Source organism: Babylonia areolata, chromosome 11, assembly GCF_041734735.1.
Source record: "Babylonia areolata isolate BAREFJ2019XMU chromosome 11, ASM4173473v1, whole genome shotgun sequence".
In the NCBI taxonomy this organism is placed as follows: Eukaryota; Metazoa; Mollusca; class Gastropoda; order Neogastropoda; family Buccinidae; genus Babylonia; species Babylonia areolata.
Genome location: NC_134886.1, coordinates 29,161,980 through 29,186,646, shown reverse-complemented (window position 1 = coordinate 29,186,646; position 24,667 = coordinate 29,161,980). Strand labels below are relative to the sequence as shown.

Below are 24,667 nucleotides of genomic sequence, written 5' to 3'. Positions count from 1 at the left end.
AAATGATTGAGACCTTACATGTCTGTGTACAAGTCCACAGGTTTTTGTGTGCAAGTATAATAGTATGCAAGATTTTTTTTTTTTTTTTTTTTTTTTTTTTTTAAATTCTCCAGTCATGCACTTTCTTCAGTCAACTGATTATGCTGAAATCTGTTATTGTAGGAGATGTCAGTTGTGACACTCAGATACAACCTATTCATGTGACCATATATCCTGTTAGTGTTATAAAACAACAAAATTTAACTGGAGAAAACATATATATATGGTTTGACAGTTTATTTATAATTCACCAGACTGAAATCCCTGTGGTTTTGATCTTCAATAGGGGTTTAAGTCAGCTGAGTGGTTGGGACACTGGCTAGATTTTTCTTTTTTTGGCACATCGATGTTGAATATGTGTATCAAGTTTTATCAATGTAAACAGCTTCTGAGAAGAGAGAGAAAAAAAAAAAAAAAAAACCAACCAACCCACCCCCCCCCCCCCCTCCAAAAAAAAAAAAACCAACAAAAAAAAACAAAACAGTCACCCATACACCCGTAGCTGGATCAAGACAGAAAAGTGAAAACTTGAGAGAAATATTATAGTATGATTTATTTAAGCCACATCAAGACTAGACCACACTGAAAGACTTTCATCTCTTATTTCTTCTCTTTCCCCGTGTAATACATTTTGCCGTCTTTCTTGCTGTCTCTGTTCCTACCATGCATCTCTTCCCATAGCTTGCCACCTTATTACAACATATCACACAACGTTACAACACATCACATACTGCTACAACATATTAGACAACATTACAACACACCACACAACTTTACAACACATCGCATACTGTAACAACATATCAGACAGCATTACAACACACCACACATTACAACACATCATACGATGTTACAACACATCACATACAGTTGCAACATATCAGACAGCATTACAACACATTACACAGGCTCCAGCACACTCATATCTCTACGTTTCTTCTCCTTCTCTGTGTAGTAGTTGGGACATCGCTCAAAGCGGCGGTTGTGTCCCTTCTGTTGACGGGCGCAATAGTTGAGTGGTTAATGCGTTGGACTGTCAATCTGAGGGTCCCGGGTTCGAATCACGGTGACGGCGCCTGGTGGGTAAAGGGTGGAGATTTTTACGATCTCCCAGGTCAACATATGTGCAGACTTGCTAGTGCCTGAACCCCCTTCGTGTGTATATGCAAGCAGAAGATCAAATGCGCACGTTAAAAATCCTGTAATCCATGTCAGCGTTCGGTGGGTCATGGAAACAAGAACATACCCAGCATGCACACACCCGAAAACGGAGTATGGCTGCCTACATGGCGGGTTAAAAACGGTCATACACGTAAAAGCCCCCCTCGTGTGCATACAAGTGAACGCAGAAGAAGTCCTTTCTGTCCACAGCTCCCACACTTGACGTTGCTAGCGATGGTGGCTGACGCTGACTCAGCACTATGGACACCTGTGTCTTCGGACAGAAAGAAAAAGATCATTGACTGGCAACTCAAACATCTCTTCACCCACTTCCAGCAGTGCAAAATACGTAAGTCTTCTGACAATTGCTACAGTCTTAATGAAGGTAGATTCTTTGCTTCCAGTCTTTGACCACTTGTGCTCTCATTCCTGAGAACACAGACTATGTCGTCTTCGGACTATGATGGACTACCGAGATTTGTCATTTGTTTTTCCTGAAGAAGATAGTTTCTGTGTCTTTTTTGTAGACAAACTGTTAATTTCAGATTTTGTTGTAACAATGTTCAGAATGTGAGTCTGTGACTTTCAAGATTGCTTCGCAAGCTTTTCAGTAACAGACACGCTCTGAATTGCCTTGCCAAACAGTGCCAAGTCAAATCATTTGCTGTGGGATTTTGCAATGTCTGAGCAATGCAGTCTTTTTTCTGTTTACCCTCTTCCCCCACACAATCCCCATGTTTTGAAATCAGAATTAATTATTTGGGTTTGTGTTTTTTGACTCACTTGTGTAAACAAAGTGAGTCTATGTTTTAACCCGGTGTTCGGTTGTCTGTGTGTGTGTGTGTGTGTGTGTCCGTGGTAAACTTTAACATTGACATTTTCTCTGCAAATACTTTGTCAGTTGACACCAAATTTAGCATAAAAATAGGAAAAATTCAGTTCTTTCCAGTCATCTTGTTTAAAACAATATTGCACCTCTGGGATGGGCACAAAAAAATAAAAAAAGAAGCCTAATTACATGCAAACTGCATTTACTGTTATATTTATATTTTTTGTATTCTCTAAACTTGGCACTTTGACCTCTTATTCTGACACAACAAGAGCAGTCATTATTATCATTTTTTGTTCAAACAGGAACTTCTTTTGCTAAGCATGGAATTTTTATTTATTTTGCAAACGTTTTGGTGCAGATAGTAAAAAAGGGAAATTACTCCGTAATTAATGCTAGGGGACTTAATTTATCACAAGCGAGTCTTGAAGGCCTTGCCTCTCTTGTTTTTATATGTTTTAACCATTTCAGTTGTGTGTGGATTACAGTTTGTTTTGTTTAACAGTCTGTGCCTGGGAGGTTACTGTTGTAATTTGTTGGTGATTTAAAAAACCGAAAGAATGACAGTTAACCTGAATTATACATACAATGCTTCATCTGTCAATGTTTATCATTATCATTGTAAATATCACTGTCAGGATGAAAAGCACTGTATACTATACATCTTGGTAAAGTTTGTTAATTACTTGGCAGAAAGTGAAACATGAATTTCTTGCTATGATCACAGACAAAAGTTGCAAAAACAAAAAGTGCTTGAAAATGTTTGAACTGCCCCAAATTTCATCAGGGAGTTGCCTGGAGGTAATCAAGAGTTGTGTCACTTTTCTAATTGCTTAAACGTAATTAAAAGGTTGAAAAATCTGTTTGAAAGGGGGGGAAAAAGGAAAGGACAATGGCGCATGAGCAGTGCTCAGACGTAGGACAGAATAAGTTAAAAAGACCAGACAAATTCAAACAAATCATTTCACATTCAGAATACATAACACGTAAAAACACAAGTGACTTGGTGGACACTGAACTTTATTTCAACACTAGACAACTCAATAGTTTACTCATAGAAGTCTGCTGAAGACACGTACCCATGCATACACTCACTCAGGCAAAGATGTTACCATTCTGTATAATTGCATCCATGCACACTGGCACTCACAGTCAAGTTTAGGGCAGTGTGCGATAACCATCAAACACACAGGAACACAATCATCATGATCATACAGCATGCGATGAACACAATAAAATGTCAACATTTCTTCTAGCAGTAGTAGACCATCCAAAGAAAAGGAAATTAACTATAAGAATAAATAAATAAAAAAACAAAACAAAAAACAAACAAGACAGGCAAAACCTTCAAGATACCAAATTTAATTAACCACAAGATTTATGGAATAGAAAAAGATACTGTGAGGCATATCATCTTGAAACAGATTTTTTCTTTTTTCATTCCATGCTATGGTGGCCTTCACTTTTGACCTGTAACTTTGATGCATTTATTTCTTGACCATAACCAATCACTCTACCATGTTTTAATAAACTGGGTGAAGAACCCAAACTATATTGTACCTCTTCATTTTGTCCGATGCCAGACGGACGCAATAGCCGAGTGGTTAAAGCTTTGGACTTTCAAACTGAGAGTCCCAGGTCTGAATCTCGGTAATGGCCCCTGGTGGGTAAAGGGTGGAGATTTTTCCAATCTCCCAGGTCAACATGTGCAGACCTGATAGTGCCTGAACCCCCTTCATGTGTATATGCAAGCAGAAGATCAAATACCCACGTTAAAGATCCTGTAATCCATGTCTGACTTCAGTGGGTTACAGAAACAAGAACATACCCAGCATGCACACCCCAGAAAACAGAGTATGGCTGCCTACATGGCAGGGTAAAAACAGTCATACACGTAAAAGCCCACTCGTGTACATGAGTAAACATGGGAGTTGCAGCCCATGAATGCAGAAGAAAACCCATGCCATGTCGTGACTGTGAACTCTGACCCCCCTGAACATGAGTCTCTGCAGGGTTTTTGTACTCACCATTATCAATCGCTTGTCGAAGTCCTAATATTAGTATCTGCCATGTTTTTACCTTGACCTTTCACATCTGACCTCAGATTTCTATGCTGTCGCCATGGTCAATCATTACACCAGTCTGGTTAAAAAAACAAACAAAAAAACATGACAAAACAAAACACAAGGATGAAGACATGAGCTCCAGCGGCCTTTTTCTCCTTTGCCAGCTAGTGACCTTGCCTTGACCTCTCACCCTGCTTATCTCACCATAAAGGGGTGATTGGAAAGATCTTATCAAACCTACCATCATACCACGTTTGGTTCCTGAACCACTTGCTGTTGCAGAGAAAGTGCCAATGTCGAAGTTTATCACAGACTAAGAGATACAGGGATAACCAAGACCAGGTGGTTATGTTACACAGACTCGCACTGCTCACACACGATAGTCAAAGAAATGACCCCTTGACATAATGGCTGCCTCCACTCTCAGTTGTATTCCAGGTATCATCTTCAAAGGGGAAAGGCCTGCTGACTCATGCACAGAGAAAACAGGACTATGCACCGTCACTTTGAGACATTCGTTCACCTGTGCGACGACTACGGAGCACTTACATGAATGAATTGAAAGGATAGACAGACTGAGGGAAATACAAAGCCAAAACCAGACAAGACAGAGGCATGGCTTGAGAAAAGACTAGTTTCACAGAGACAGGTAGAAACAAGAGAAAATTTAAGGTATCACAGTGACACACTTGCGCTCTACTGCACTGAAGTCTTTCTTTCAGACATCACGAATACCCATAATTTATGTTAAGTATTTCTTTCTTTTACAGTTTTTGTTGTTGACTGCTGGTTTTTTGTTGTTGTTGTTGTTTTTGTTGTTTTTAATATACCTTATGCAAATTTGCTTGCAACAGACACTAACCTCTTTTTCTTCATAATGCCCATACCTGTTCTTTGTACCTTACATCCATTCAGAACAAGAAAAAAGAAGAAGAAAAAAAAAAAAAAAGAACCATCACTTTCAGTCACCCTTTACTCCAGTCCACCTACATCAGCCTGTTGTCAGATTCACAGAGTTTCTCACATGCAGCAAGCAACAACAACACGTCACGTCGCATTCCGCTCTGCTCCACTCATTGCACTCTGTACATGACCCTAGCGTCAGTCCAGAGGTTAACTGGCTGCCAGCTCCGCCTCTACGATGGCCTTGTATTCGTCGATGCCTCCGTCCAGCGACTTGACCGTCCCTTTGCTGACCACCCACAGCTCTTTGCAGATCTTCCGGATCAGGCGCTCATCGTGGGAAACCAGCACCACGCCACCCTGCACACACCATAGTTTGTTGTGATGGTGATGACTGAGGTGCTTCATTCCATGCTGTGTGTTCACTGGATCCACAACACTGTGTGTGTGTGTGTGTGTGTGTATGTGTAGACAAAGTGTGTGTGTGTGTGTGTGTGTGTGGGCAAAGAGAGAGAGAGTGTGTGTGTGTGTAGGCAAAGTGTGTGTGTGTGTGTGTGTGTGTGTAGGCAAAATGTGTGTGAGAGTGTGTGTGTGTCAGTGCAAGGTTCGTGTGAGTGTGTGTGTGTCTGCACGCATGTAAATGCAGCAAAAAGAATTCGTATTTGCGAGCATCTGACAGATGTGTTACTGTAAATATAATTGTAATATTTCAAAGTGCTATGTAAATGCGCTATCATAATTAGGATGCCAGTCATCCATAGTAGCAAGAGGAGAGAGAACACCAAGGAAGATCAGGAGGTAGTGAAGGGGGACTATCATGCTCCTGTGGGAACTGGAGAAGGGAAGATGGGGGGAGGGGTAAAGTCCATGAGGTCTGATGCTACTGAAATACAAATGTAGGCTGTGAAAAGCAGAAGGCTCACAGAAGGAGTGTAAAAATATGTACCAGTACAACAATTGTACAGAACTTCATCTCGTTTGCTCTTGGTTTCTCTTGCTGAGATAATGAAACTATTCTGATACTAAGGTGATGTTAATATAATTTAATGTGACCTCTTTACATATTTAACAAGTACATGTGTTTTAAGAGTTAATATTGTTAAGGTTCTCAATACAGAAAGTGTTATTGGATAGGTTAATGTAAACTGGAGAGTAACTTTATAATCTCATGTGAACTCGATTATTTAAAGATTTTTCATGAAAGAAGTGAATATTTCATGTTTGAATTAGGAGAATGAGCAACACAACATGGAGATAAAAAAAAGTTCACTTTACCTGATTTTATCATAATAAAAACGACAAACGCTCCAATTCCTTCAGTTTCAACAGCATTGTTAAACCACCCTTAATATTGCCAGTTTTCATGGAGGACACAAATCCACACACACAGAGAGAGAGAGAGAGAGAGAGAGAGAGAGAAAGGCACAGAAAGAGGGAAATAAAGAAACAAACAGAATAACAAAAAGATGAGCGGGAAAAAACAAGAAAAAAACAACAAACACGCACACAAAAACAAGGTGTGAGGGAGAACAATTCATTTCTCTTCCACTATCAGGTATAGAAAATTCCTCTTATATATATATATATATATATATATGTTAAAAAAAACCTCTCTTCCCTTGTGTCTATATTCCTTAACCCACCTGAAATTTATTCAAAGCTTCTCCCAAGGCCTCAATGGTTTCCATGTCCAAGTGGTTGGTCGGTTCGTCAAGGATGAAGAAGTTGGGGCTGGAATCACACACATTGTCACAAATGTCAATAAATAATTAATGCTTGTCAAGTTGATGAACACACACACACTCTCATACATGAACAAACTCACACACACACATATGCACAGACACACACATACACACAGAGGAGCAAACAAACATATCCACAAAGCAGAACCCCACACAGGCGCAAACAAAAGTGCGCATGCAGCCATATACACACACACACACAAAACCTCACTCGCCATACTAATGAGGGAGAAAGCACACACACACACACACACACACACACACACACACACAAAGACACATACACACACACAAAATGCCTGACCAACTTTACCATATTCATCAGGACGAAAGCACACACACACACACACACACACACACAGACAGCGCTTCACTCACTTTGCCATACTCATGAGGGCGAAAGCCACCCGACTTTTCTGCCCACCAGACAACAGGGACACAGGACGTAGGGCCAGATCCCCACTGACCCCAAAACTGCCCAGCTGGGCCCGGTAAACCTCAGTCGTTTTACCTGAAACAGTTCATCGGCACATTGTTATACCCACAGTACATCCACACGCTGTTATACCTGAAACAGTACATCCACACAGTTATACCCACAGTTCATCCACATGCTGATACCTGAAACAGTACATCCACACACTGTTATTACTGAAACAGTACATCCACACAGTTATACCCACAGTTCATCCACACGCTGTTATACCTGAAACAGTACATCCACACACTGTCATACCTGAAACAGTTCATTGGCACATTGTTATACCCACAGTACATCCACAACTGTTATACCTGAAACAGTACATCCACACACTGTTATACCTGAAACAGTATATCCACAAACTGTTATACCCACAGTTCATCCACATGCTGTTATACCTGAAACAGTACATCCACACACTGTTATATCTGAAACAGTACATCCACACAGTGTTATACCCACAGTATATCCACACGCTGTTATACCTGAAACAGTACATCCACACACTGTTATACCTGAAACAGTACATCCACACACTGTTATACCCATACACCTTAAGGTAATCACAACAACAAACTGGGTTTATTTTAGAGGTAAAATGCTTTAACTCTCTCCCAATGACAGAATGCGTAAGCATTCCTACATAAAATGTATTCTGATTCTGACGATGGAATGGAATAGCATTTTCCAAAAATAAAAATCCATCACACGCTGTACACGTGATTTTGTGATTGACTAACCAAGCAGAGTGCACTATTCTGGTTCACTCCATAACCGAATGGTATGATTGGCCAGCCTGTCATGTGTGGCCTGTCTCACACACATGCTGACAAAGTCACTGACCGGTCACCTGCTCACATGGCAGCCTGTTAGCAAACAGCATCTGAAGTGGGTTCTTCTCAAAATGTGGAGCGAACAAGACAGCGACGGCAACGTTTTAATGTTGCCGAAGTATTTGAAATGCTACAAACTGAAGGGTCAGACACCGCAGAGGTGGATGATGATGAAGAAGAAAGTGAATTAAGTGCAAAAAGTGAGCATGGGTGTGGTGATTCCAGGTGAAAAATTGGCATTTTTTTTCTACATAATGGCAAAGCTGTAAAAATAAGATGAGAAATTTGATTTTTTTTTTTTAGTTCAACATGTAATAAACCAGTTCTGAAAGTTTCATTTTCTTACTCTGTATTTTGTATTTTTTGTAATTTTTTTTCCAAACCCTTACAAATGGGCCGTCTTTGGGGAAAAGCAAGGAAGAAAACTTGCCATCCCGAGTGAGTTAACTCACTCCGGACAAAGGGCTCCGGTCAGGCCCTACTCAGACCTGTGTACCCCCAAACAGATACAAGTGGCCAGCAGCTCCACAGAGGTCTGGTCCATGTACATACTTTAAAATGTGCAACACCGTACTACACCACACCACACCACACTACAGCACACACTCCCCACAGAAGACATACCAGGAAACCTAGCAGCCAGCAGTTCCACAGAGCACTGGTCCATGCCCAGCTGGTCCACGTGGTGCTGGGTGAAGTACCCGATTTTCAGGTTGCGGTGCACGTGACGAATTCCCTTCACTGGGTCCAGCATACCCAGCAACAGCTTCAGCAGCGTCGTCTTACCTGCCCCGTTCTCTCCCACCTGGTGGGGTTCACACACACACACACACACACATGAATTAACTTTATAAAAGGTGAGTAATTAAACAATATTTGCACTGAGAAAGTGGATCTATGATCTCTACAACCTGTAAGAACAAACAAACAAAAAGGAATGAAAAAAAGAAAAAGAAAAAAAGAAACAACCAAAAAAACTAAACTGATAATAAACAATATTTATGTGATTGTAGATTTTTTTTTTTTAATACTCTAAATGATTTTTGAATTGTATGTTGCTTATAAAAAAAGGATATTAATAGAGTTTGTCTTGGCATTTATTCAATGTGCCTGCTGCAAACAAAAAACATACAAAAATATGCACACATACTCTTACATATCCATGTGTGCACCAACATACATGTGCATGGAGCAAAGGCAAACCACCACCACCATGAACAAATGCAACACATGTTTTTCACTTCACTAAATACTCTGGATTCCTTGAAGATGATGGGATCTCAACAACACTCCTCCAGCAGACTGGAGTCTGGGCTGTCCTCTTCAGTTAGGCCCATGACCATCTGACAGCCCTTATCTCATCTTTTGTGCATCTTCGCATTTATCCATCTTCTTGTGTCTGCCTTGGTCTGCCTGCTTTTCTTTCCCCCTTGAGGGTTCCCACCACTCCAGTGCTTGTTTGGGTGATGATGTTTGGATGTTTGCCCAGTGTGTGGCCAATCTCCTTTTCCTGATTTCTTTCTTGTTGGGAATCACATCGGTTTTCTTTCCCCCCAGGCCACCACTCTGCCGATTGAGGTCTGGAATTTATCAGTATGTAATTTTGTTAAGTTTCCAAGTTTCTGATCCATTAATGGCAGACTTCACATCTGTGTTGGACATCCTCACTTGTGGTTGGAGAGGGCTGTGGAATTCCAAAAAGGCAGCAGTGTGCTGAATGCATGCCTAGCCTTGTTCATGCAGTTTTTGATGTTTTCATCTTCACCCTCTGTCTTTGCTGAATATGCAGACTGGGTAGGCAAACTCTCAGCTTCACTGACCATACAGTTGGATTGTGTTTTGTTGTTTGTTGTTGATTCTCATGAATTCCATCTTCTTGGTGTTGATTTTAATTAAACATACACATGTACAGCGGCACACACTAATAGTGGCGCGCGCGCACTCACACACACACACACATACACACACACAATTCAAACCGAAAACACACAGCAAAACCAAGCTAACAAAAACAAACAGAATGAAGGCCAGCTCACAATGCATATCCTGGACTCCATGTTGGCATTGACACAGGCATTGGTGAAGAGCACTTTGTCAGAGCTGTAATAGAAGGTCACTTCGTCCAGCTGCAGAATGGGTGGAGACAGCTTTTCCACCTCTGGGAACCTACACATAGAGAGAGAGACATCAGTGTATTTCATTTTAGATCTGCTGCAACTTGACATGAATCTAACACAGACAATATTATGTTTTTTTCCTTTCTCCAATCACTGACACTCACCCTCTCCATTTTACATTTTGTACTCTATCTTTTCCACATTCTGTTCTCTCTCTCTCCTCCTTTCTTAGTTCCCTCCCCCTTGAACTTTGTGGAGAGATACAACTGACTTACTTCAACACCACCTCTGTCTCTTTCTCCACTGGCTTCAGTTCTGGTCTGAAACATACAGCAAACATACACATTAGTGAATGCACACATACAGTATGTATAGACAGAGAAAGAGATAGACAGACAGATATAGATAGAGAGATAGAGGTATCAAGATAATGCATGCCAGCAAGCACAAACACACACACACACAAAATATTCACGCAAATATACACTCACACAAGCATGCATGTACATATACATAAGAGTGTGTATACACATGAGCACATCCCCTATGCACAATGACTGCAAGTCATAAAGAAATTAACAAGATTACCAAGCTGTACTACATGAATCACTCATTTCCAATTAATTTTTTATACCATCCTGACCATTTAAGAGACATTCACAGTAAAAACAAATAATAATCATTTCATGATGAGTAAAATTATTATCAAGGGATGACAGAAAATCCTCTTTAACAACTTTTGACACTTATGAAAGTGATGACATAATCAATATCCAACTTTTTAAACTGGCAGTGTCTCACGGGATATAAGACTCCAATAACTGTTTCCCCTAACGTTCAAGCAGATCAGGACAATAAAAAAAAGAAAAAAGCAGTAAGTCTGTGACAGTTTACATGGATGGGGTGCAAAAGCAAAAACTGAATGCAAACCTTACGGAGAGCAACTGCTTTCACTGTCACTAAGCCCTAATGATTCACATTCTTATATTCCAGGCCAAGTTATTCGTTGTTTTTTTCTTCTTTACTTTTTACTCACAACTTTTCCAGCTGTTTCAACTTGCTTTGTACTTGTGAGGCTCTGTTGGCGTTGTAGCGGAACCTATCGATGAACACCTGAAACAGTGCACCCACAACAATGAAGTACAGTCAATGCTCACTACAGATGACCACAGTCCACCCACAACCTATGTGAAATACAGTCAATGCTCACTACAGATGACCACAGTCCACCCACAACCTATGTGAAATACAGTCAATGCTCACTACAGATGACCACAGTCCACCCACAACCTATGTGAAATACAGTCAATGCTCACTACAGATGACCACAGTCCACCCACAACCTATGTGAAATACAGTCAATGCTCACTACAGATGACCACAGTCCACCCACAACCTATGTGAAATACAGTCAATGCTCACTACAGATGACCACAGTCCACCCACAACCTATGTGAAATACAGTCAATGCTCACTACAGATGACCACAGTCCACCCACAACAATGAAGTACAGCAAACACTCACTAAAGATGACCATAGGTAGGTTGGGAGCTTGACATTTCCAAAAATAAAGTGTATGGACATTCACAAATTCATACCATCATTGTAACAGGAACAGTTCTGTTTTCATACTGTGGCATGACAAAGCATAACTTTATTTCTCACAATCAATCTATGTCAACAAGTGGTTTGGTTCTCTTTTCTATTTGGGTCATGCTAAATACTAGAAATGTTTATTCTCACCTGAAAGGGACTCCAAAATCTGTCTCTCATCATCTGTACCAATTCCCTGAACCGTTATCATAGGTTAATCCTGTGTGCACATGATCCCTTTCCAATTCATCATCATTCTTGTTAAGTATTCCTGAACTGTTGATCCTCACCTGCTAATGATCCCTAAACCTTTCATTCTCACCAAATAGGCAAACCTTAAACTCACTCTTTACATTTCCACTTGCATATGATCCCTGAACTGTTTATGCCCTCCCAATGCCCTTTTACACCCACACGGTATGTAAACCTTAAAACTTAAGTTTACATTCCCACCCCATATGACCCATAAAATTTTTATCCTCACCCAATATGTAAACCAACTTACAATTTACAATCCCACATGTATATGATTCCTGTACTGCTTACACCCACCCAGTGCATAATAGTCATGTCAGACTATGACCATCAGAACAGCAGAGGAGGCAACTGCTGTCCTGACTATCTGGGCTAGAATTTGATTACAGTGGAGAGCATCTTGCCCAAGTTACATCCCCACTTTCTTGGCCAAGAGGGCTTTAGGACAGTCAACATTAGGATGGTCCCAAAAGGCAAACAAGACCCCAAAGCTGCAGCACTAAAAGTCAGTGCAACCCTGCCTCCTAGTCTGAGAGACATGGTCCTTCACAAAAAAGACTACGCTATAGATGAATTCCCATTCAAGTGGAGAAACCACCGATCATTCAGCTCTCAAATGTAAACTTTAAAACTTGCACACAGTTTTCATTCCCACCTGTATATGGTCTCTGTACTGTTTCTGGGCCTCGTATTCCTTCATCTGGTTCTTCAGCTTCTCCTCCCTGGTCTTGTGGAAGACCTCGTAGTTGCCCCGGTATGTGTCCAGTCGCATGGAGTGCAGGTGCAGAATGTCTGTGGCTACAGAGTTGAGGAACTGCCGGTCGTGAGACACCACCAGGATGGTCTTGGGCCAGTCCTGGACATCAAAGTTGGTAATGCTGATAGGTGACATGCATCAATTTCAGTTATTCGTTCGTTGGGCCACTCCTGAACATCAAGATTGGTAATTTGCATTAATTTCAGTTATTTGTTTGTTGGGCCACTCCTGAACATCAAGATTGGAAATGATGATTGGTAATGTGCATTCATTTCAGTTATTTGTTCATTGGGCCAGTCCTGAACATCAAGTTTGGTAATGATGATTAGTAATGTGCATTGATTTCAGTCATTCGATTGTTGGGCCGATCCTGAACATCTTGATTGGTAATGTTTATTGGTTATGTGCATTAATTTCAGTTATTTGTTATTTGTGCCAGTCCTGAACATCAAGATAGTCAATATGCATTCATATCAGTTATTCATTTCTTTTGTATTTCAATTTATTGCTGTATTTTCTTTTCTTTTTTGTTTAAGTAAATCTGATATGTTTGGGAAGGAGGTGATACAATACAATACTACAATCAAAAGAAAAATAAAGAATGTATCACATTAAATAATTACTACTTAGAAACAGAGCATCAAAAAAGTAAATTTACACAAGTGCTTACCAAATGTGAACTTATCAATCACACTACTGTCATACTATCCAAAATATTGTGGATCACTATAATTTAAATATCAACTCAGTACAAACTATGTGTTCATGGTCACATCCACACTTGCTGAGAAATGCACAGAACCACATCTGCAACTTCTCCCGACAGAAACACTTTACAGTGTTCTTTCTTCTTCTTCTTCTTCTGTGTTTGTGGGCTGCAACTCCCACGTTCACTCGTACATGCGCGAGTGGGCTTTTACGTGTATGACTGTTTTTAACCCGCCATGTAGGCAGCCATACTCCGCTTTCAGGGGAGTGCATGCTGGGTATGTTCTTGTTTCCATAACCCACCGAACGCTGACATGGATTACAGGATCTTTAACGTGCGTATTTGATCTTCTGCTTGCGTATACACACGAAGGGGGTTCAGGCACTAGCAGGTCTGCACTCATGTTGACCTGGGAGATCGGAAAAATCTCCACCCTTTACCCACCAGGCGCCGTCACCGTGATTCGAACCCGGGACCCTCAGATTGAAAGTCCAACGCTTTAACCACTCGGCTATTGCGCCCATCACAGTGTTCTTTCAATACCTCCATGAATGAAAGCATCACAGGGCACTCAAACATGCATCCACACACACACATACACACCACAAACACAATGCATGCGCACACACAGACAACACACACACACAAACATGCATGCATATATGCAAAGCATAGGTCTGACAAACACCTGACCCACCTGTAAATAATTCTCCAGCCATATAATGGCCTTCATGTCCAACATGTTGGTCGGCTCTGCGAAACAGAAACACAGTCAACTTTAGCATGGGAACAGCTTTCGCTTGGACAAAATGGCTGGAACAAAAATAAAACTATAAAAAAATGTATGTGAAGACACTGTATAAAAGTAGGACAGAGATACAGGACAGACGGACAAGGCAGACAGACAGCAAGCAGACTGGATAACAGACACAAAGACAGACGCATGACAGATTTATAATCCTGACACAAAGGAGAGTAAAAAAAAAAAAAAAAAAAAAAAAAAAAGTGGGGGGGGGGGGGGGGGGGGGGGGAATGTGGGGCAGAGTGCAAAACAAGTCTGATTTATTACAAACAGTATCAGATATGTTACCAGATAATTATGCACCACAATAAATGAATAAGTTCTACAATAACGAGCTTGAATATTGCGTCAATATTCAAACAGCTGTCAATGCACTCACCGTCCAATAGCAGCAAGTCAGGCCTGTATGAACAAAGAGAAAAATGAGGTGTATTAGTTGTACATTCTCCTCAATTAATTAGCTGCACATTCTCCTCAATTAATGTCTGGGCATATGTGTTGTGCATGTACGGATACATGAGCGTTTGCATGGGTTCATTTATTCTTCTGTTGTAAAGTCTGTCCACAATTATGATTTTAAATGAAACGCTGTTGTTTAAAGGCCAGCAAATTCTTGGAGCAGACCAACTTGATTAAACTAAAAAAAGATATAAAAAAAAGAAGAAAAAAAAAGGAGCACAATGAATTTAAATTGCACATAAATGATGCAACCTCTTCAACATCATCAAAATTTTTTTCATCATCAGTAACAAAATAAAAATAATGACGGTGCCACAGCCTTTTAATCATTTTGGTAAAAAGGTATACTCAAAGAGACAAGTGGACAAAACCAGCCTACTACATACATGGCACAAGCTGAAGAAAATGATAGCCTATGAACACATATATTCAAAGACTCTATCTTTCTCTTTCATTTTTAAATGTGCCTCTCACACAACTCTGCCTTTTCAGGGAGAATGGAACACAAACACATACAGCACACATTCATACATTCCTGCTCAAATACGTTGGTATGAGCTCTCTGATTCTGGATACATATAGAAGGAATTTCACAACTCAGAATCAAAAAGACTCATTTTACTTGCATGTTTCAGTGGTGTCACACTTCATTTGTGCTGAGGAAGACGGTGTGACACCACTTAAGTATACAAGTCAGTTAAATCTCTCGGAGTAGTGAATTTTCTTCTATATCCAATTCCAACTTAAATCTCTTATTCACCTTGTGAACAGAGCTCTGGCAAGTGCTAGTCTCATTCTCCATCCTCCAGAAAATTCTCTGAAAACAGAATAACATCAATATAAAGCACTGTGTCGTACCAAACATGACATACAAAAGGATGGAAAAAAAAACAACAACAAAAAACCAACACTGAACAACCAAAGCGGAACAAAATAAAACTTGAAGTCTTTTGGGTAGAAATTAGGACATTTGTATACTCTGAATAAATACACACTGACAATTAGAACATTTAATGAACAGATCTCAGGGTTCATTTAAGATGAATGACGTGTACATCTTCAGGTGTAAACAAACAAGTAATTCTAATTAAAAAAAACACCAATCTCTTTTTACTTCATCTGATTCCACAAAATCCCTGATACAGATCACTACCCTATTATAATGTCAACCACATTCACATCAGTGCCATCAGCACATCCACTGAACAAAGATAAATATGGGGCCAGAATGTACAGGGATACAAAAACTCTGGATGAGATACATGACCACACCCATGATGACCATGGCGAAAAAACCCACACACCTCTGTCATCTCATTCCAGATGCATGCAGAGCTCCTGGAGAACACCACACAGAACAAACGACTCTTTGGATTGCAAATTAAGACCAGACCCACCCCACCAAGCGAAATCTTCAGTAGTGTACAATTCATACTGGAAGGCGAGGGGTGAATGTGTGTGGTGGTAAGCTGGGTAGTGCTTAGGTGCTCCAGGGTTCACACTTCCATCTTTAGAGATCAGGCTTACCATAGCCAGTTTTCATGCGGCTTGATCAGGCCTGATGCAAACTACTTGAAATAAATAAATTGAAATCATCTTTGCAGCTTTTATTTTGCTTTTTTACACAGTATTTTTATTGAGGTCTTTGTTTGCTTGAAACAGCCAGTAGTATAGAAGAATGGAACTTTTTTTTGTTGCTTTTTTTTTGTCTTTTTGTTTTTGGTCACTGATTTAAGAGCCAAAGGACCTCCTTTCTCCCAACCCTCAAAAAACATGCAGCACTTTTAACTCAATCAGCTTTGGCTCTTTGAGCAACATTTGTACTGGAAACCATGCAATACAAAAGTTAAGCATTGTTGTCATCATCAACATTATCATCATTACTACAGCCTCATTAGGTGGGGTGGGTCTCGTCTTTAGAACTGAAGCCCCTTCTACCTCAATCACCTTTGGCTCTTTGAGCAACATTTGTCCTGGAAACCATGACATAAAAAAGTTATGTATTATTATCATTATTGCTACTGTCTCACTTGGTGGGGTGGGTCTAGTCTTTAAAGTTGAAGGCCCTCCTATCTTCCAACATCCCAACCCCCCAGCACTTTTAACTTGATCAGGTTAGGTACAATGAGCAGGATTTGTACCAGAAATCATGCCATAGAAATGTTTCGCATTATTATTATGGCATAAATGTTATGCATTATTATCATTTATCATCCTTATTATCATTATTATCATCATAACTGCCTCACTTGGTGGGATGGGTCTGGCTGAAGTCCCTCTTCTCTTACCCCACCCACTTCCCCGACCTCCCCGACAGCACTTTTAACTGGAGTATGTTACGCGCTCTGAGTGGCACTTGTACTGGAAATCACGCCATATAAAATTCAAACAGAAAATACGAAAAAACTTAGCCGTATGGAGAGCACAGGACAGGAGTCATAATGGCTGCCGGAAAAAGAGGGCGCTAGCCAGCGGGACAAAGGGGAGGTTACCTACTTCCGGGAGGTTATCGGCCGTAGTTTCATTTTCTCTGCATAGGCGGATAGTAGTTTGCACAGGCAGGAATGTCAGACCCCTGCCGGAGTCTGCACTAGTTGGGTCACGGTTAAGTATGTGTAATTAAATTCATGCTTTTTGTTTTCTTGCAAAGAAAGTTCTTTTATTTTCAAGCTCGGTTCTGACAATGCCTTTCATAAGAAAATGCATTCACATACAAGAAAAAAACACAAAATTACAACACCATAAGGTAATAAACAAACATGACCACTTATATATTACAAACACACATACGGATACACATACACAGATTATAATATATATACATAAATACAGATTCACAGTATACACATCATCATCTTCATCATTATTATCATTACTAGAGCCTCACTTGGTGGGGCGGGACTGGTCTTTAGGGCTGAAGCCCAAACCGTTGAGGATCTGCGCTGCCCTGGCTGGAGCCCTTGCCGACTCCATGGCTTCCAGCTCCAGGTATACTTTCTGTAACTCTGATGCAGCACTTTCATCTGGACTGGAAAGGCACAGACACAGGCACAGGCATGAATACATGTACATGTCAAACACACACACAAACCCACACACACAGAGGCAAAGGCATATATACATGAACATATCGCAACAGGCGCAATTGCCGACAACAATAAAACACACACACAAACACATACACACAGAGGCAAAGGCATGTATACATGAACATATCGCAACAGGCGCAATTGCCGACAACAATAAAACACACACAAAACAAATACACACAGAGGCAAAGGCATATATACATGAACATATTGCAACAGGCGCAATTGCCGACAACAATAAAACACACACACAAACACATACACACAGAGGCAAAGGCATGTACACATGAACATATCGCAACAGGCGCAATTGCTGACAACGATAAAACACACACACAAACACATACACACAGAGGCAAAGGCATGTATACATGAACATATCGCGGCAGACACAATTGCCAAGTGGTTAAAGCGTTGGACTTTCAATCTGAAGGTGCTGGGTTTCAACCTCGGTAATGGCACCTGGTGGGTAAATGGTGGAGATTTTTCCAATCTCCCAGGTCAACATATGTCAGACCTGCTTGTGCCTGAACCCCTTTAGTGTGTATACGCAAGCAGAAGATCAAATATACATGTTAAAGACACTGTAATCCCATGTCAGCGTTCGGTGGATAATGGAAACAGGAATATACCCAGCATGCATACCCCCAAAAATGGAGTATGGCTGCCTACATGGCATGGTAAAAACGGTCATACACATAAAAGCCCACTCCTGCACATAAGAGTGAACATGTGAGCTGCAGCCCATGAACGGAGAAGAACAAGAAGAAGAACATATCAAACATGCACATACACACCACACACACCAAAGAGGTGCAATTGTTTAAACATTTGTGCAAAAACTTGTCTATATGAGAAAATGGTGACATACATACACTTGTAAAAACACATCTGATTTGAAGAGAATCATATTTTCAAAATGTTACAATACAAATACAAGGAATTTGACAGTACAACAGAATCTGAAGTCCATTAAAAAAACAAAAACAAACCCAACATATTCAACACATGCTTGCACACATACATACAACCAAATAACATCCAACTCACTTTAACTCCTATCCTATACTTCCAAGGGTACTCACACAACCAACAACCTTCTTAGGTTTCATGACAATAAAATGTCATCTTTGTCTACATTATTCTACTCCTGAACACACACACACACACACACACACAGAGACACTGATCCACCAGACTGGAAGACAACTTACTGCTCCGTACTGGCGTTGATTCTCTGATTCAGTTCTTTTTCCAGTCTCAGCAACCCTTCCCGCTTTTCATCACATTCCAGGACACTCTGCAAGGCAGGCGTGTCGTCCCCTGTCACTTCCTGTTCCACGTGCAGCACGGTGATGTGGGAGGGAATCTTCAGGCTGCCGCTGTCAGCACGAATCACACAGCAAATGCACGTTACTATTTTTGTTGGACCAATGAATTGCGAGATGAATGAAAGGCAAAACAAAGCGTCTACACAAGGATGCATGTACACTTTCTGATAACATTATTTTTGTCTGTAAATATGTGCATTTTGTCACTATAACATACTCACCAAAAATTTATGAATAAACATTTCACTGACATACATACATACATACATGTGCACATACTAAAGACGCTCAGACAGAAATAACCTCTGCCTCAAACTTCAGATTTTTTTCAGCCATATGTAAATCCCCTTAAACACATAAAACCCAAGACTGAACACACACACACACACATACACATACATGCACAGGCAAACACACATATATACTCAGAGACACAACACACACAAGGGAGATCAAATCGACAAATGCCAAAGAAAAACATCACCCATACACACACTGTCACATACACACAGAGCAACACACACACAATGTCATGACTGGAATTATCCATCCTTTCTCACCTGGATATAAGCTTGAGCAAGGTGGTTTTCCCCAACCCATTGCGGCCAATCAACCCGTAGCGCCGACCAGTCACAAGATGGATGCTCGCTCCTTGAAGTAATGATCTGCAATACACATGCATTTTAGTTAAATGTACTACCATATTCATTTAGAGTGTGTGTATATGTTGCCATTTCTAATTATTCCTTCTTTTCTTATTTTTTCTCAGGGAATGGGTTGTTTCATTTCAAACAGTCAAGAGAATTCACTATCACCAAATGATATTTCACAACCACGAGATCTACAATCTCCAGAACCAAAATAATACAAAGTAAGAAGCATAATAGTGTAACCAGACAGGTACAGTTCCTGAGTTAATGAGTGAATCACAATACCAAAGTGACATCACAGGAACACAACACAGAAATACAGAGAGGTAAATGATGATCCCTTGATTTACAATATTCTATAGTGACACCTGAGCCCACGTTAACCAAGTGACACAGAATGACTGTGACTTGGTGCTAGTCTGTAGTCAGGATACAATCCATGATCATTATTAAGAATGGATAATCTTTATTCTAATCTATAGTAAAAATGTTCACCTTAACTTTTTAAAGCACACTGGAATACAAAAAATTCCAATGTTTAGCTAAGAGGAGAAAAAAAAAGAATCTTGGCAACGTCCTCTCGACTAGAGGAATCTTTCCTGTGGGAAGACACCAGTAGTCTCACTTTTCCCCAAAGGCGATGTCAAAGTCTTCAATCTTGATATCTGTGGAGCGGTTGTTTCCAGAAGCATCAAGACGAGCGTCACGCTTGTTGATCACCTGTGATGCTGTGGCCAGCTCCGTTCTGTTCAAACAGACCCAAAATAATGTCATCCTCTGCTCTCTGTCTGTAAACTGTTCACAATCTGTTGTCTTTTGATGTCATTAACATTTGGAATACATGATGATTGGGTAACATTTATTTGGCTGCTTTCATTTGGAGAAACAAAAAACCTGATACACTTGACTTTGGTTGCTAATGCATGTTTTCCAAGGAACTTTAAACTAAATCTATTCAGATCTTTACAATCTTCTGGTTCTGTTGGTCATACCTATAAGTTCCCATTTTCACTGATCACATAAACGTAATGTAAACACGTACCCACACACTCTCTCTCTCTTTCTCCACTGTAAAACATTTATGTATAAAGACAAGGACAATTATGCTTCAAAACATGAATTTTCACAATTAAATACACAACACGGCAAACCGCTGATTGCAGATGGTACAGAGCAGCAGAGGTAAGAGAGGGTACCTACCCATTTTCCACTTTCTTTGGTATTACATCTGTTCGCTTCCCTTGCTTCTTTTGAATTTTAGCTTCTGCTTTTTCCAGCTTCTTCTGATCCACCGTCTGTAAAAAGATATGTAATGACGTATTCCAGTGGTATGGCATAAAGTGACTGCTTGCTTTACAATAGCAGTTACATTAATGTTAGCTCTGACTGCAATTGTAAGCAACACATGTAAACAATACACACAGCATGACACATACATGCACACATAAAAACATACGGGCGCACACACACACACACACACACACACACAGACTACTGTGCACATCCACTGGATTTTTAGCTGTGAACATTTTCAGTCTTTTCATCAGACAATCCTCAGACAAGCGAAGTCACATGGTTTTGCCACTAAAACCATTTTTGCTGTTGACACAAGGTGAAACAATGAAACATTGTCTATCATTCTCATGTATACAACATGAATAAGATCTTGAAGCAGTTAGAAGACTAGTCGCTTTGATGCCCTCAAAAGGAAAGTCTTGTGTGAAAACCACATAGGTCAAAATAAAAGGTTTTTTTTTTATCAGACCATTTTTCAGTTCCTGTAATGGCAACGTTAGATTCTTTATCTTCTTGATTTCATTTTTCCAAGTTATATAAAAATATCAAATTTTCAAGAATTACTCCCCCCTTCACCTTTGTCTAAATGAAAAAATACTAAAGAAATAACATCTGTTTCAAAATCAGATTACATAATATCATACAGAGTTGATAAGAAGTGAAAATTAATGGAAAAACACCAAACACACACTCCATGGCAGAACAAGTCAAACTGTGAACACAAAGCAAACAATCCAAATACAATCAAATTGTCCACACATGTGCACGTACTTTCACTAATATATATAGTAATTAGTATACATTTGTGTCATAAAATCCTGCTGTATTTCAATATTTGTGATCATTCATGTGATTTTTTATTCACACTTGTACCCTTTCATCCAATATTCCTTGGGACCCCGGAACACTTGGTCATAAAGATGTATTCTATAAACATTCCGATATAACCTACAACAGTACAAGTGAACGCACCGAGTTGCTGGATTTCTTCCTGACCCAGATGCTGTTGTCCTCCTCCACCTTGGTCTGCTGATTCTCTGCCAGCGACGATAGAACCACCGGGGCACTCAGCACTTTTCTCACCCCGTTTACCTCCCCCTGGTTGTCACGGTCACTAGCTTCTTCGTCCCTGCAACACAACATCGTTATTTTGTATTTATACCACTGTTTGTACAGTTTTGAATAATGTTCTCTTCACAGACAACTGATCTGCGCTCATTCACAAAAAAATCACACTATCGGATGTAATATTGTAGGTAACTCTAAAGTCTGTTATTAAAGTCTGTTAAGCACCACCTAAAATAATGCACAACATTTACACAATCCAATGAAAATCTTTTTGTGTGTGTTAGAAATCAACAAGAGAATATTTGCAACACCATATTATAATGCAGATATGTATCAAATTCCTATGTCAGAGAACTTTGCTGTTTCTTACTGTTACCTCTACAAACGTTAGTCTGTTTACCTGCTAACCATTTTTTGCTTTTGCATACTTTTTTTTGTTTTGTTTTTTGCTGCCAATAATCTGTTTAATCCTGACACACTCCATCACATAACTGTCTGTGATTTATACATCAATGCTGTCTATAGCTCTATCATGATTAATTCCATATAGATGGTATCTCGCTCTCGATAAACAGAACTGTCCTCTCCACTAGTGTACATCACTCAGAATTTTTACAGATTTAGATTCTAACAGAAACAGTCATGACATCACAATAAGAAAGGAAAAAATCGTCTTGCATGCTGACAGACAGACAGACTGCGGTTACCCATTCATGACGTGATACAATCTGTTGCAGATATTCCTGATGTCATCATCAGTTTTGCTGTCATCTGCCTGTTGAAGCAGCATCCCAATGGCATCATACAGGTCCTCCCCAGTGCTGAAGTCATCACCACCATCTTCCAACATACCTGCTCAGAAGTGAGTTAATCTGAGTGTTAGTTATGGTACATCAAAAAACAAGTCAAATGTAGTTCAACACAAGAAAATATATATATATAAGCTTCCATTGTACCTAAACAGAAGGACTAACAAACAGGGAAAATGTTCAATCAATTTAACACTTTAAGACTGTATTTTAGTATTTAACTAAAACACTGGAAATCTGTCGACACCGTGGAGTCCTTCCAGCCACTCCAACAGGAGACAACACTGAAAAAGCTAACAAAAATAACAACAAAGGATAAAGCAAAATAAGCATGTTCATTATTGTGATCATATATTATTCAAAACTATTTTGAACTCTTAGCCTATATCCAAACTCTTTTTTACTGGATTGCCTTCACCCAGCTGAAAATATCTATTGACAAAAGTCAGCGAAATTTTCAAACTCAAACAAGGGTCCATGACACACAATAACACAAAAAAACAATGCTGTCCTGATGATTGGAGATGGGTGGTGGGGATGAACTGATATTGTAAGCATACTGTGAAGATGAGTGGTGGACTGGGCTAGATAGGAGGTAAGGAAAGAAACAAAAACAGTGGAGGAAGAAGGGCAAGGAGAGAAGTTTAAATCTGGGATTGAACTACACCACAGTTATATCTTATAAAGACAGCCTTTCAATTTCAGTTTCTTTCCTTAACATCTTGAGTGCCCCAGAATGGAAATTCCCATCCTCTCCCAAGTGCAAAAAGGTGCCACAGGGCAAATATTTCCATTCATGCATATAACTGGATAGTGTATTCATTCTCATTTCAGAAAAAGTATAAGTTATATATGCTTCCTTTTAGAAGTTTACATGCTTAATAAAATAATAATTTAAAAAAAAAAAAAAAAAAGTCTTCAGTGACCAAAACATTCCTTGGTAAATAATTGCCAATGAACTTAAAATGGGCTTGGCACTTAAGGGTCAAAGATTTCTGAAAGCCTGTTGAAACGTGTCATGGTTGGAAGTCCGTCCATTCTTTCCCGGTTATTACTAATCTGAGTTCTTAGGGTACTTCCGAAAACCAAATTCTACTAAAAAGTTCACGGCAGCCGAACGGAACACACTACTTACACTTTCTCTTTGAAAAAGAAAAAGGCTAACGACGTTATCATAATTCATTAGAATTTAGATATCTTATGTCATAACAGTGTCACACGATTCACACTGAATGAGACCAGTATTAGAGACTTGTCTAGTTTCTGTCAAATAGTGTACAAAGAACTTTTTTCTTTTCTATTTTTTTTCCAGAAATGAGATTGTGAAAACATCAGTGCCAACTGGTGAGAATGGACCACAGACTCATGCCATGGGACTGCGATAAAAATGAGAAACAAATGAGAAAATAACAGTGAGACCGATTATTCCATGTACATTTTTCAAACACGGAGATAAACGTGTGTTCCAGCTCATACAACCTTACTTGTGACATAGTCAGATATTTCATGATCGATGTTGGGGAAGTGACTGGTCAGCTCTTCTCTGTAGGCAGCCATTTTGGGATACTGCTTAGAAGCCGTAATGAAACAATAATGATTTGACCAACCATGATAACGTATATAAAATCTTTTATCTATGTACACAAAATAATCAAATATTATTTGTTGTAGATA

General features: G+C 39.8%; 1 protein-coding gene across 1 annotated transcript; it reads right to left on the bottom strand.

Annotated features, from left to right (window-relative positions):
• Positions 1-3,028: 3,028 nt before the first annotated feature.
• LOC143287637 (ATP-binding cassette sub-family F member 3-like) lies at positions 3,029-24,558 on the bottom strand. The gene is made up of 19 exons (XM_076595758.1): positions 24,478-24,558; positions 22,892-23,036; positions 22,089-22,245; positions 21,021-21,115; positions 20,446-20,565; positions 19,731-19,835; positions 19,054-19,221; positions 17,638-17,778; positions 15,511-15,567; positions 14,671-14,693; positions 14,187-14,242; positions 12,679-12,879; positions 11,211-11,287; positions 10,450-10,494; positions 10,094-10,223; positions 8,682-8,862; positions 7,122-7,254; positions 6,642-6,729; positions 3,029-5,358 (listed from the first exon to the last, which is right to left on the bottom strand). The coding sequence occupies exons 1-19, from the start codon at positions 24,548-24,550 to the stop codon at positions 5,209-5,211; spliced, it is 2,145 nt and encodes a 714-aa protein (XP_076451873.1). The 5' UTR covers positions 24,551-24,558; the 3' UTR covers positions 3,029-5,208.
• Between the last annotated feature and the right edge of the window lie 109 nt (positions 24,559-24,667).